The sequence below is a fragment of the Coregonus clupeaformis genome, chromosome 8 (assembly GCF_020615455.1).
Source record: "Coregonus clupeaformis isolate EN_2021a chromosome 8, ASM2061545v1, whole genome shotgun sequence".
Taxonomy (NCBI): Eukaryota; Metazoa; Chordata; class Actinopteri; order Salmoniformes; family Salmonidae; genus Coregonus; species Coregonus clupeaformis.
The window spans coordinates 3,936,436-3,948,720 of NC_059199.1; the positions used below are offsets into that span (position 1 = coordinate 3,936,436).

Consider the following 12,285-nt stretch of genomic DNA (forward strand, 5'->3'; position numbering starts at 1 on the left):
TTGATTTCAGTTAGTGTAGGAGGCAAAGTTTCTCATTTAAATGTAGTTTTGGGTTCGTTTCAGTTTGTTGTTTTTTTACGAAACTACAACGACCTTTATAAAATTTAAAAAATAACGCAAAAAAAGACTTGATCCCTTAAAAATAAATTCCCAACATATTACAGCATGTGAATCGCGAATAATTTCCTCAACAATTCAAAATGGCAGCCGTCATCAGTCCTGTCAAATTGTAAATGCCTCGGTACAAACAGCCTCGAAACCAACAGCCGACAAATACAGCGAAGACCGTATAATTAGCTAGCTACTGAGAATTTTACACTCACAAAGAATGAAAAAAATCAACTCTGAGGTTCAAACAAGAGTTTCCTTTACTAACGCAAGCTTGTTCAGCAGTTACAGACCTATATCCATCCTGCCCTGCCTTTCGAAAGTATTTGAAAGCCAAGTTAACAAACAGATCACCGACCATTTCGAATCCCACCGTACCTTCTCCGCTATGCAATCTGGTTTCCGAGCTGGTCATGGGTGCACCTCAGCCACGCTCAAGGTCCTAAACGATATTATAACCGCGATCGATAAAAGACAGTACTGTGCAGCCGTCTTCATCGACCTGGCCAAGGCTTTCGACTCTGTCAATCACCGCATTCTTATTGGCAGATTAAATAGCCTTGGTTTCTCAAATGACTGCCTCGCCTGGTTCACCAACTACTTCTCAGAAAGAGTTCAATGTGTCAAATCGGAGGGCCTGTTGTCTGGACCTCTGGCAGTCTCTATGGGGGTGCCACAGGGTTCAATTCTCGGGCCGACTCTATTCTCTGTGTATATCAATGATGTCGCTCTTGCTGCTGGTGACTCTCAGATCCACCTCTACGCAGATGACACCATTTTGTATACATCTGGCCCTTAATTGGACACTGTGTTAACAAACCTCCAAACGAGCTTCAATGCCATGCAATACTCCTTCCGTAGCCTCCAACTGCTCTTAAACGCTAGTGAAAACTAAATGCATGCTCTTCAACCGACGCTGCTTGCACCCGCCCGCCCGACTAGAATCACTACTCTCGGCGGGTCTGACTTGGAATATGTGGACAACTACAAATACCTAGGTGTCTGGTTAGACCGTAAACTCTCCTTCCAGACTCACATTAAGCATCTCCAATCCAAAGTTAAATCTAGAATCGGCTTCCTATTTCGCAACAAAGCCTCCTTCACTCATGCTGCCAAACATGCCCTCGTAAAACTGACTATCCTACCGATCCTTGACTTCGGCGATGTCATTTACAAAATAGCCCCCAACACTCTACTCAGCAAATTGGATGTAGTCTATCACAGTGCCATCCGTTTTGTCACCAAAGCCCCATATACTACCCACCATTCTGACCTGTACACTCTCGTTGGCTGGCCCTCACTACATATTCGTCGCCAAACCCACTGGCTCCAGGTCATCTATAAATCACTGCTAGGCAAATCCCCGCCTTACCTTAGCTCATTGGTCACCATAGCAACACCCACCCGTAGTCTGCGCTCCAGCGGGTATATCTCACTGGTCATCCCCAAAGCCAACACCTCCTTTGGCCGCCATTCCTTCCAGTTCTCTGCTGCCAATGACTGGAACGAACTGCAAAAATCTCTGAAGCTGGAGACTCTTATCTCCCTCACTAACTTTAAGCATCAGTTGTCAGAGCACCTTACCGATCACTGCACCTGTACACAGCCCATCTGTAATTAGCCCACCCAACTACCTCATCCCCATATTGTTATTTATTTTTGCTCATTTGCACCCCAGTATCTCTATTTGCACATCATCTCTTGCACATCTATCATTCCAGTGTTAATACTAAATTGTAATTATTTTGCACTATGGCCTATTTATTGTGTTACCTCCATAACTTGCTACATTTGCACACACTGTATATATATTTTCTAACCCTAACCCTAACCCCATATGTAACTCTGTGTTGCTGTTTTTATCGCACTGCTTTGCTTTATCTTGACCAGGTCGCAGTTGTAAATGAGAACTTGTTCTCAACTGGCTTCTTACCTGGTTAAATAAAGGTGAAATATTTTTTAATTTTTTTATTACAGCGCATAAAAAAAAAAATTCAGGGCTCATTTGGGACCCACACTAGTACCAGTCAAAAGTTTGGACACACCTACTCATTCAAGGGTTTTTCTTTATTTGGTGGTCCTCTGTAGCTCAGCTGGTAGAGCACGGCGCTTGTAACGGCAGGGTAGTGGGTTTGATCCCCAGGACCACCCATACACAAAACATTTTTTTTTAAATGTATGCACGCATGACTGTAAGTCGCTTTGGATAAAAGCGTCTGCTAAATGGCATATTATTATTACTATTTTCTACATTGTAGAATAATTGTGAAGGTATCAAAACTATGAAATCACACATATGGAATCATGTAGTAACCAAAAAAGTGTTAAACAAATCAAAATACATTTTATATTTGAGATTCTTCAAATAGCCACCCTTTGCCTTGAAGACATCTTTGCACACTCTTGGCATTTTCTCAACCAGCTTCACCTGGAATGCTTTTCCAACAGTCTTGAAGGAGTTCCCACATATGCTGAGCACTTTTTTGGTTACTACATGATTCCATGTGTGTTATTTCATAGTTTTGATGTCTTCACTATTATTCTACAATGTCGAAAATAGTTAAAATAAAGAAAAACCCTTGAATGAGTAGGTGTCCAAACTTTTGACTGGTACTGTAGATTTGTCCATGTCTGACCCCCAACTGGGTACCACCTAAGATAACCGTTTAGAGCCCTGAAGCCCATATGAAACTCAGGTGGAGCACCTGACATCTCACCTGGACATGCTGGCTGGGGAATAAGGTGACATAATCATTACCGTAAAGGCCCAGTGCAGTCGAAAACGTGATTTTCCTGTGTTTTATATACACTGAACAAAAATATTAACGCAACATGCAACAATTTCAAAGATATTACTGAGTTACAGTTCATATAAGGAAATTAGTCAATTGAAATAAATTCATTAGGCCTTAATCTATGGATTTCACATGACTGGGAATACAGATATGCATCGCGGTTGGTCACAGATACCTTAACAAAAAGGTAGGGGTGTGGATCAGAAAACCAGTCAGTATCTGGCGTGTCCACCATTTGCCTCATGCAGCGTGACACATCTCATTTGTATAGAGTTGATCACGCTGTTGATTGTAGCCTGTGGAATGTTGTCCCACTCCTCTTCAATGGATGTGCGAAGTTGCTGGATATTGGCGGGAACTGGAACACGCTGTCGTTCACGTTGATCCAGAGCATCCCAAACATGCTCAATGGGTGACATGTCCGGTGAGTATGCAGGCCATGGAAGAACTGGGACATTTTCAGCTTCCAGGAATTGTGTACAGATCCTTGCGACATGGGGCTGTGCATTATCATGCTGAAACATGAGGTGATGGCGGCGGATGAATGGCACGACAATGGGCCTCAGGATCTCGTCACGGTATCTCTGAGCATTCAAATTGCCATCAATAAAATACAATTGTGTTTGTTGTCCGTAGCTTATGCCTGCCCATACCATAACCCCACCACCACCATGGGGCACTCTGTTCACAACATTGACATCAGCAAACCGCTCGCCCACACAACACTGTCTGCCATCTGCCCGGTACAGATTAATCTGTGAAGAGCACACTTCTCCAGCGTGCCAGTGGCCATTGAAGGTGAGCATTTGCCCACTAAAGTTGGTTACGACGCCGAACTGCAGTCAGGTCAAGACCCTGATGAGGACGACTAGCAAACAGATGAGCTTCCCGGTTTCTGAAAGTTTGTGCAGAACATCTTCAGTTGTGTAAACCCACTGTTTCATCAGCAGTCCGGGTGGCTGGTCTCAGACGATCCCGCAGGTGAAGAAGCCGGATGTGGAGGTCCTGGGTTGTCGTGGTTACACGTGGTCTGCGGTTGTGAGGCCGGTTGGACGTACTGCCAAATTCTCTAAAACTTATGGTAGAGAAATTAACGTTAAATTATCTGGCAACAGTTCTGGTGGACATTCCTGCAGTCAGCATGCCAATTGCACGTGTAATGGAGCAAACGCAGTCAGGAGACATCAAAAAGAGGAGGTGAGAGTGTAATGGGTCGAAAATAAAGTCACTAAAAACAGACTTTATTATTATTTTTTACCAATTAGGTTTTTTGTCTTAATTAATCTAAATGGTATACTCTAACAACAGACATCTGTGGCATTGAGTTGTGTGACAAAACTGCACATTTTAAAGTGGCCTTTTATTGTCCCCAGCACAAGGTGCAACTGTGTAATGATCATGCTGTTTAATCAGCTTCTTGATATGCCACACCTGTCAGGTGGATGGATTATCTTGGCAAAGGAGAAATGCTCACTAACAGGGATGTAAACAAATGTGTGCACAACATTGGAGAGAAATTAGTTTGTTGTGCGTATGGAACATTTCTGGGATCTTTTATTTCAGCTCATGAAACCAACACTTCACATGTTGCGTTTATATTTTTGTTCAGTATACATTTCCACACTGTGAAATTGTAAAAATGATAAATGCCCTTTTAGTGCAAGAGCTGTTTGAAAAGATCGGCTGAAATTTCAGCCTGTTTTGGTGAGATGGAGTTTTGGCCTGCCTGATGACATCACCAGGTGGTAAATTAGTTAATAGACCAATAAGAAATAGAGTTCCAAACCTCTCTGCCAATAACAGCTAGTTTTCAATTTTCGCCTTTACTAATAAGCAATAAGCTATTTTTGTTTATTTTGACCATTTTAATTGAAAACAATAACAGTAAGGTGTATAGGTCTACCTAATTGTTACCCAGAAATGATTTGACAGCTGGATTGCACCTTTAATTACCAATGGTTTCAGAGATGTGACCATGACGTTTAAGTTTAAACTCCAGGGGTGCATCCCAAATGGTACCCTATTCCCTATATAGTGCACTACTTTAGACCAGAGAATGGCACCCTATTCACTATATAGTGCACTACTTTAGACCAGAGAATGGCACCCTATTCCCTATATAGTGCACTACTTTAGACCAGAGAATGGCACCCTATTCCCTATATAGTGCACTACTTTAGACCAGAGAATGGCACCCTATTCCCTATATAGTGCACTACTTTAGACCAGAGAATGGCACCCTATTCCCTATATAGTGCACTACTTTAGACCAGAGAATGGCACCCTATTCCCTATATAGTACACTACTTTAGACCAGAGAATGGCACCCTATTCACTATATAGTGCACTACTTTAGACCAGAGAATGGCAGCCTATTCCCTATATAGTGCACTACTTTAGACCAGAGAATGGCACCCTATTCCCTATATAGTGCACTACTTTAGACCAGAGAATGGCACCCTATTCCCTATGTAGTGCACTACTTTAGACCAGAGAATGGCAGCCTATTCCCTATATAGTGCACTACTTTAGACCAGAGAATGGCACCCTATTCCCTATATAGTGCACTACTTTAGACCAGAGAATGGAACCCTATTCCCTATATAGTGCACTACTTTAGACCAGAGAATGGCAGCCTATTCCCTATGTAGTGCACTACTTTAGACCAGAGAATGGCACCCTATTCCCTATATAGTGCACTACTTTAGACCAGAGAATGGAACCCTATTCCCTATGTAGTGCACTACTTTAGACCAGGGAATGGCACCCTATTCCCTATATAGTGCACTACTTTAGACCAGAGAATGGCACCCTATTCCCTATGTAGTGCACTACTTTAGACCAGAGAATGGCACCCTATTCCCTATATAGTGCACTACTTTAGACCAGAGAATGGCACCCTATTCCCTATATAGTGCACTACATTAGACCAGAGAATGGCACCCTATTCCCTATATAGTGCACTACTTTAGACCAGAGAATGGCACCCTATTCCGTATATAGTGCACTACCTTACCAGAGCCCTATGACACCCTATTCCCTATATAGTGCACTACTTTAGACCAGAGCCCTATGACACCCTATTCCCTTTGTAGTACACTACCTTACCAGAGCCCTATGGCACCCTATTCCCTATATAGTACACTACCTGAAAACACAGAACTGAAAATACAGTACTCGGCACCTCAAAATGATCAAACATAATAAAATAAAATGATAATCATCAAATGTGATTTTATTTTTATATTTTTTTCTGCAGAAAGATAACAGTTTCATTAGAGTCCATCTGGCAGAAGACAACAGGTTAAAGAGTCCATCTGGCAGAAGACAACAGATTAAAGAGTCCATCTGGCAGAAGACAACAGATTAAAGAGTCCATCTGGCAGAAGACAACAGGTTAAAGAGTCCATCTGGCAGAAGATAACAGGTTAAAGAGTCCATCTGGCAGAAGACAACAGATTAAAGAGTCCATCTGGCAGAAGACAACAGATTAAAGAGTCCATCTGGCAGAAGACAACAGGTTAAAGAGTCCATCTGGCAGAAGACAACAGGCTAAAGAGTCCATCTGGCAGAAGACAACAGATTAAAGAGTCCATCTGGCAGAAGACAACAGATTAAAGAGTCCATCTGGCAGAAGATAACACGTTAAAGAGTCCATCTGGCAGAAGACAACAGATTAAAGAGTCCATCTGGCAGAAGACAACAGGTTTTGATCAAATAACAGTTAAACAAACTCAGCATATTCAAACGGTGTGTATGACAGTTTAAGTGTGTATGACAGTTTAAGTGTGTGTGTGTGTGTGTGTGTGTGTGTGTGTGTGTGTGGCGTGCGTGCGTGCGTGCGTCCCTGTGTGCGTGTGTCCAGGTGATCAGTCAGTGCTGTATACCGTGTTCGTGGATAGGCCTCTCCTGATTGGGCGATATAGATGATCCTGGGCTAAAAGGTAAGTGGGGGGTTTCTACCGATACAGGGCCAGCTATGGGTGATGATAAAGGACTGGGCGATATAGATGATCCTGGGCTAAAAGGTAAGTGGGGGGTTTTCTACCGATACAGGGCCAGCTATGGGTGATGATAAAGGACTGGGCGATATAGATGATCCTGGGCTAAAAGGTAAGTGGGGGTTTCTACCGATACAGGGCCAGCTATGGGTGATGATAAAGGACTGGGCGATATAGATGATCCTGGGCTAAAAGGTAAGTGGGGGTTTCTACCGATACAGGGCCAGCTATGGGTGATGATAAAGGACTGGCCGATATAGATGATCCTGGGCTAAAAGGTAAGTGGGGGGTTTTCTACCGATACAGGGCCAGCTATGGGTGATGATAAAGGACTGGGCGATATAGATGATCCTGGGCTAAAAGGTAAGTGGGGGTTTCTACCGATACAGGGCCAGCTATGGGTGATGATAAAGGACTGGGCGATATAGATGATCCTGGGCTAAAAGGTAAGTGGGGGGTTTTCTACCGATACAGGGCCAGCTATGGGTGATGATAAAGGACTGGGCGATATAGATGATCCTGGGCTAAAAGGTAAGTGGGGGGTTTCTACCGATACAGGGCCAGCTATGGGTGATGATAAAGGACTGGGCGATATAGATGATCCTGGGCTAAAAGGTAAGTGGGGGGTTTTCTACCGATACAGGGCCAGCTATGGGTGATGATAAAGGACTGGGCGATATAGATGATCCTGGGCTAAAAGGTAAGTGGGGGGTTTCTACCGATACAGGGCCAGCTATGGGTGATGATAAAGGACTGTTAGAAGGGTGGACAATGGGTGATAATGCACTAGAGTTAGAGTTGTGACCTATAGGACTAGCAGGGTGACCTATAGGACTAGAAGAGTGACCTATAGGACTAGCAGGGTGACCTATAGGACTAGCAGAGTGACCTATAGGACTAGCAGAGTGACCTATAGGCGATATAGGACTAGCAGAGTGACCTATAGGCAATATAGGACTAGCAGAGTGACCTATAGGCGATATAGGACTAGCAGGGTGACCTATAGGCGATATAGGACTAGCAGGGTGACCTATAGGCGATATAGGACTAGCAGGGTGACCTATAGGCGATATAGGACTAGCAGGGTGACCTATAGGTGATATAGGACTAGCAGAGTGACCTATAGGCGATATAGGACTAGCAGGGTGACCTATAGGCGATATAGGACTAGCAGAGTGACCTATAGGCGATATAGGACTAGCAGGGTGACCTATAGGCGATATAGGACTAGCAGAGTGACCTATGGGCGATATAGGACTAGCAGGGTGACCTATAGGCGATATAGGACTAGCAGAGTGACCTATAGGACTAGCAGAGTGACCTATAGGCAATACAGGACTAGCAGAGTGACCTATAGGCGATATAGGACTAGCAGAGTGACCTATGGGCGATATAGGACTAGCAGAGTGACCTATGGGCGATATAGGACTAGCAGAGTGACCTATAGGACTAGCAGAGTGACCTATAGGCGATACAGGACTAGCAGGGTGACCTATAGGCGTGAGAGTGACCTATAGGACTAGCAGAGTGACCTATAGGCGATACAGGACTAGCAGAGTGACCTATAGGCGATACAGGACTAGCAGAGTGACCTATAGGACTAGCAGAGTGACCTATAGGCGATACAGGACTAGCAGAGTGACCTATAGGCGATACAGGACTAGCAGAGTGGTAGTCTGTGAATGATACAGAACTAGTAGAGTGGGTCGCTGTAGGTGAAACAGGGCTGTTGGTGTTGAAGTTAGTCTCTCCCTCAGAGGACCAAGGAGTCGGTGTGGTCTCTCTGGGCGGCCTGGCTTTCTGCATGCGGTTAGGGTCTGGGTTCAGGTTGGGGGTAAAGGTCAGGTTAGGCTGCGTGATATGTTCCAGGTCCTGCAGGATGGTTGCTAGGAGACGGGAGTCGGAGGCTGCGCCCCCAGGGTCACAGCTGTGGTTGACCTGGGGGCGAACAAGACCGCCACCGTCTGCGTTCTGGGTACGATCCACCGCATTTGCGTCAGTGTTTGTGTTCAGAACGCGGTCCTTGACGTCTATAGAAACGTCAACTACACAGTCGTCATCGACATCCGTTTTATGGTCGATTACATCATTGTGGTCAATGTCCGAGTTGTGGTCCGAAACGGTCAAAGAACGGTCGAGAATATCGACCGGTAAATCACTGATATCGACCCCCATGTCCAGGTTGTGGTCGCCAAGTGGAAGACCAGGCACGGTCAGAGCACGGTCAGATAAATCCAGGGCGCGATCATCTTCCAGTGTGGTTGTTTGGACTGTATGTTTGTTGTCGCTGTCGCTGTCTATGGTAATGACCACGGGAGAGTGTTGGAGGGTGCGGTCGAGGCGTTGTTTCCTCCGGCCATTGCGTTTGTGTTGCGGTCGTAAAGGGCTAGCAGCATTCACAGTCTTCCCTTCATAGAGGATTTCAATACTGGGGCTGCGGGACTGACGCCTTCTCTTCTTCACACTGGGGACGGATGGACACACACACAGACACACACACAGACACACAGACAGACACACACACAGATACACACACAGACAGACACACACACAGATACACAGACAGACAGACACACAGATACACACACACACACAGACACACAGACAGACAGACACACACACACAGACACACACAGACAGACACACAGACAGATACACACACACAGAAAGACACACAGACAGACACACACACACAGACACACACACACACACAGACACACAGACAGACACACAGACAGACACACAGACAGACACACACACACAGACAGACACACACAGACAGACACACAGACAGACACACACACACAGACAGACACACAGACACACACACAGACAGACACACACACACAGACACACACACACACAGACAGACACACACAGACAGACACACACAGACAGACACACACACAGACAGAAAGACACACAGAGTTAGAAATGACATACCTAGTGAGAATACACTATAGGATTAGAAATCAACAGTGGAAGTATCCCAAATGTCACCCTATCCCCTCAAACTACCCTCTGGACCTCCAAGCCAGTTCCACTGTGTTTTTTAATTGTTCCCCTCTAAAAATCAGGGACTGATTTACAGTGCCTTGCAAAATTATTCATCCCCCTTGGCGTTTTTCCTATTTTGTTGCATTACAACCTGTAAGTTAAATTGATTTTTATTTGGATTTCATGTAATGGACATACACAAAATAGTCCAAATTGCTGAAGTGAAATGAAAAAAATAACTTGTTTAAAAAAATTCAAATAAATAATGGAAAAGTGGTGCGTGCATATGTATTCACCCCCTTTGCTATGAAGCCCCTTAATAAGACCTGGTGCAACCAATTACCTTCATAAGTCACATAATTAGTTAAATAAAGTCCACCTGTTTGCAATCTAAGTGTCACATGATCTCAGTATATATACACCTGTTCTGAAAGGTCCCAGAGTCTGCAACACCACTAAGCAAGGGGCACCACCAAGCAAGCGGCACCATGAAGACCAAGGAGCTCTCCAAACAGGTCAGGGACAAAGTTGTGGAGAAGTACAGATCAGGGTTGGGTTATAAAAAAATATCAGAAACTTTGAACATCCCACGGAGCACTATTAAATCCATTATTAAAAAATTGAAAGAATATGGCACCACAACAAACTTAGGTCATTAATCAGAGAGGCAACAAAGAGACCAAAGATAACCCTGAAGGATCTGCAAAGCTCCACAGCGGAGATTGGAGTATCTGTCCATAGGACCACTTTAAGCCAAACACTCCACAGAGCTGGGATTTACGGAAGAGTGGCCAGAAAAAAGACATTGCTTAAAGAAAAAAATAAGCAAACATGTTTGGTGTTCACCAAAATGCATGTGGGAGACTCCCCAAACATACTCTGGTCAGATGAGACTAAAATTGAGCTTTTTGGCCATCAAGGAAAACGCTATGTCTGGTGCAAACCCAACACCTCTCATCACCCCAAGAACACCATCACAGTGAAGCATGGTGGTGGCAGCATCATGCTGTGGGGATGTTTTTCATCTGCAGGGACTGGGAAACTGGTCAGAATTGAAGGAATGATGGATGGCGCTAAATACAGGGAAATTCTTGAGGGGAACCTGTTTCAGTCTTCCAGAGATTTGAGACTGGGACAGAGGTTCACCTTCCAGCAGGACAATGACCCTAAGCATACTGCTAAAGCAACACTCGAGTGGTTTAAGGGGTAACATTTAAATGTCTTGGAATGGCCTAGTCAAAGCCCAGACCTCAATCGGATTGAGAATCTGTGGTATGACTTAAAGATTGCTGTACACCAGCGGAACCCATCCAACTTGAAGGAGCTGGAGCAGTTTTGCCTTGAAGAATGGGCAAAATCCCAGTGGCTAGATGTGGGGGGGTGAATAGTTATGAGCGCTCAAATTGTCTTATTTCTTGTTTGTTTCACAATAAAACATATTTTGCATCTTCAAAGTGGTAGGCATGTTGTGTAAATCAAATGATACAACCCCCCCCCCCAAAAAAAAACATTTTAATTCCAGGTTGTAAGGCAACAAAAAAGAAAAAGATCATTATTAGGTAGAACAGAAAACCAGCAGGCTCCGGACCTCGTAGGGTCTACCCCTGCCCTATATAGTGCACTACTTTTGACCATAGGGCTCTGGTCTAAAGTAGTGCACTATATAAGGAATAAGGTAACATTTGGGACTCACCCAGTATGTTATGGTATAGACTAGAACCCTCTCCAAGCCCCAGTCCTCCTCACCTCTCTTCCAGACCGCCTCTGCACTTCCTGGGGCTAGCGGTGGCTTCTGCTCCCCGTCCCCTCTTCTCTCTCTCTCCGCCTCTCCCCCTCTCTCCCCCTCTCCCCCGCTCTCTCCTTGCGGAGCTGGATGGCTCCCAGGAAGGGTCTTCCAGATGCCGCGTTTTATACTTCCTCTTCCCTCCTGGCTTGTCGGAGCGTTGGGAACGCCGGGAATGTTGTCTGTCTGCAGAGAGATGGGACAGGGAGCTGGAGGAAGAGAGGCTGTCGGAGGACCGGGAACGCCGGTGTTCCCCAGGGGATTCTGGTCCTCGCTGGCTACTCCAGGATAAGGACGGGGAATGGGATAGGACGCTGTATTCCGGACTAAAGACTATTCCTGCGTGAGAATATTTGGACCTGGCTGGTTCATATGGAATCCTTTCTCTCGCTCGGTCTCTACCTCTGCTTCTCTCCCTCTCACTTCCTCCACTGGTCTGCCTCTCCCTCTCCCTCTCCCTCTCCCTCTCCCTCTCTCCACTGGTCTGTCTCTCCCTCTCCCTCTCCCTCTCCCTCTCCCTCTCCCTCTCTCCACTGGTCTGTCTCTCCCTCCTGCGCTGTCTGCTGTGTTGTCTATAGGAGCCTCTGCAGTGGGATGTCTT

At 45.2% G+C, this 12,285-nt stretch overlaps 1 protein-coding gene across 1 annotated transcript; it reads right to left on the reverse strand.

Moving 5' to 3' along the window:
• Positions 1–6,117: 6,117 nt before the first annotated feature.
• LOC123491354 (MAGE-like protein 2) lies at positions 6,118–12,143 on the reverse strand. The gene is made up of 3 exons (XM_045221714.1): positions 11,648–12,143; positions 8,497–9,368; positions 6,118–8,084 (listed from the first exon to the last, which is right to left on the reverse strand). The coding sequence occupies exons 2-3, from the start codon at positions 9,077–9,079 to the stop codon at positions 7,513–7,515; spliced, it is 1,155 nt and encodes a 384-aa protein (XP_045077649.1). The 5' UTR covers positions 9,080–9,368; positions 11,648–12,143; the 3' UTR covers positions 6,118–7,512.
• Between the last annotated feature and the right edge of the window lie 142 nt (positions 12,144–12,285).

What these genes read in the sequence shown, in the direction of transcription:
- LOC123491354 (XM_045221714.1), bottom strand. Translation starts at nt 9,079, where the DNA reads ATGGGGGTCGATATCAGTGATTTACCGGTCGATATTCTCGACCGTTCT. An exon ending in TCACTCTGCTAGTCCTATAG is followed by an intron (nt 8,085 to 8,496) that starts GTCACTCTGCTA and finishes TATCGCCTATAG; the next exon opens with GTCACTCTGCTAGTCCTATA.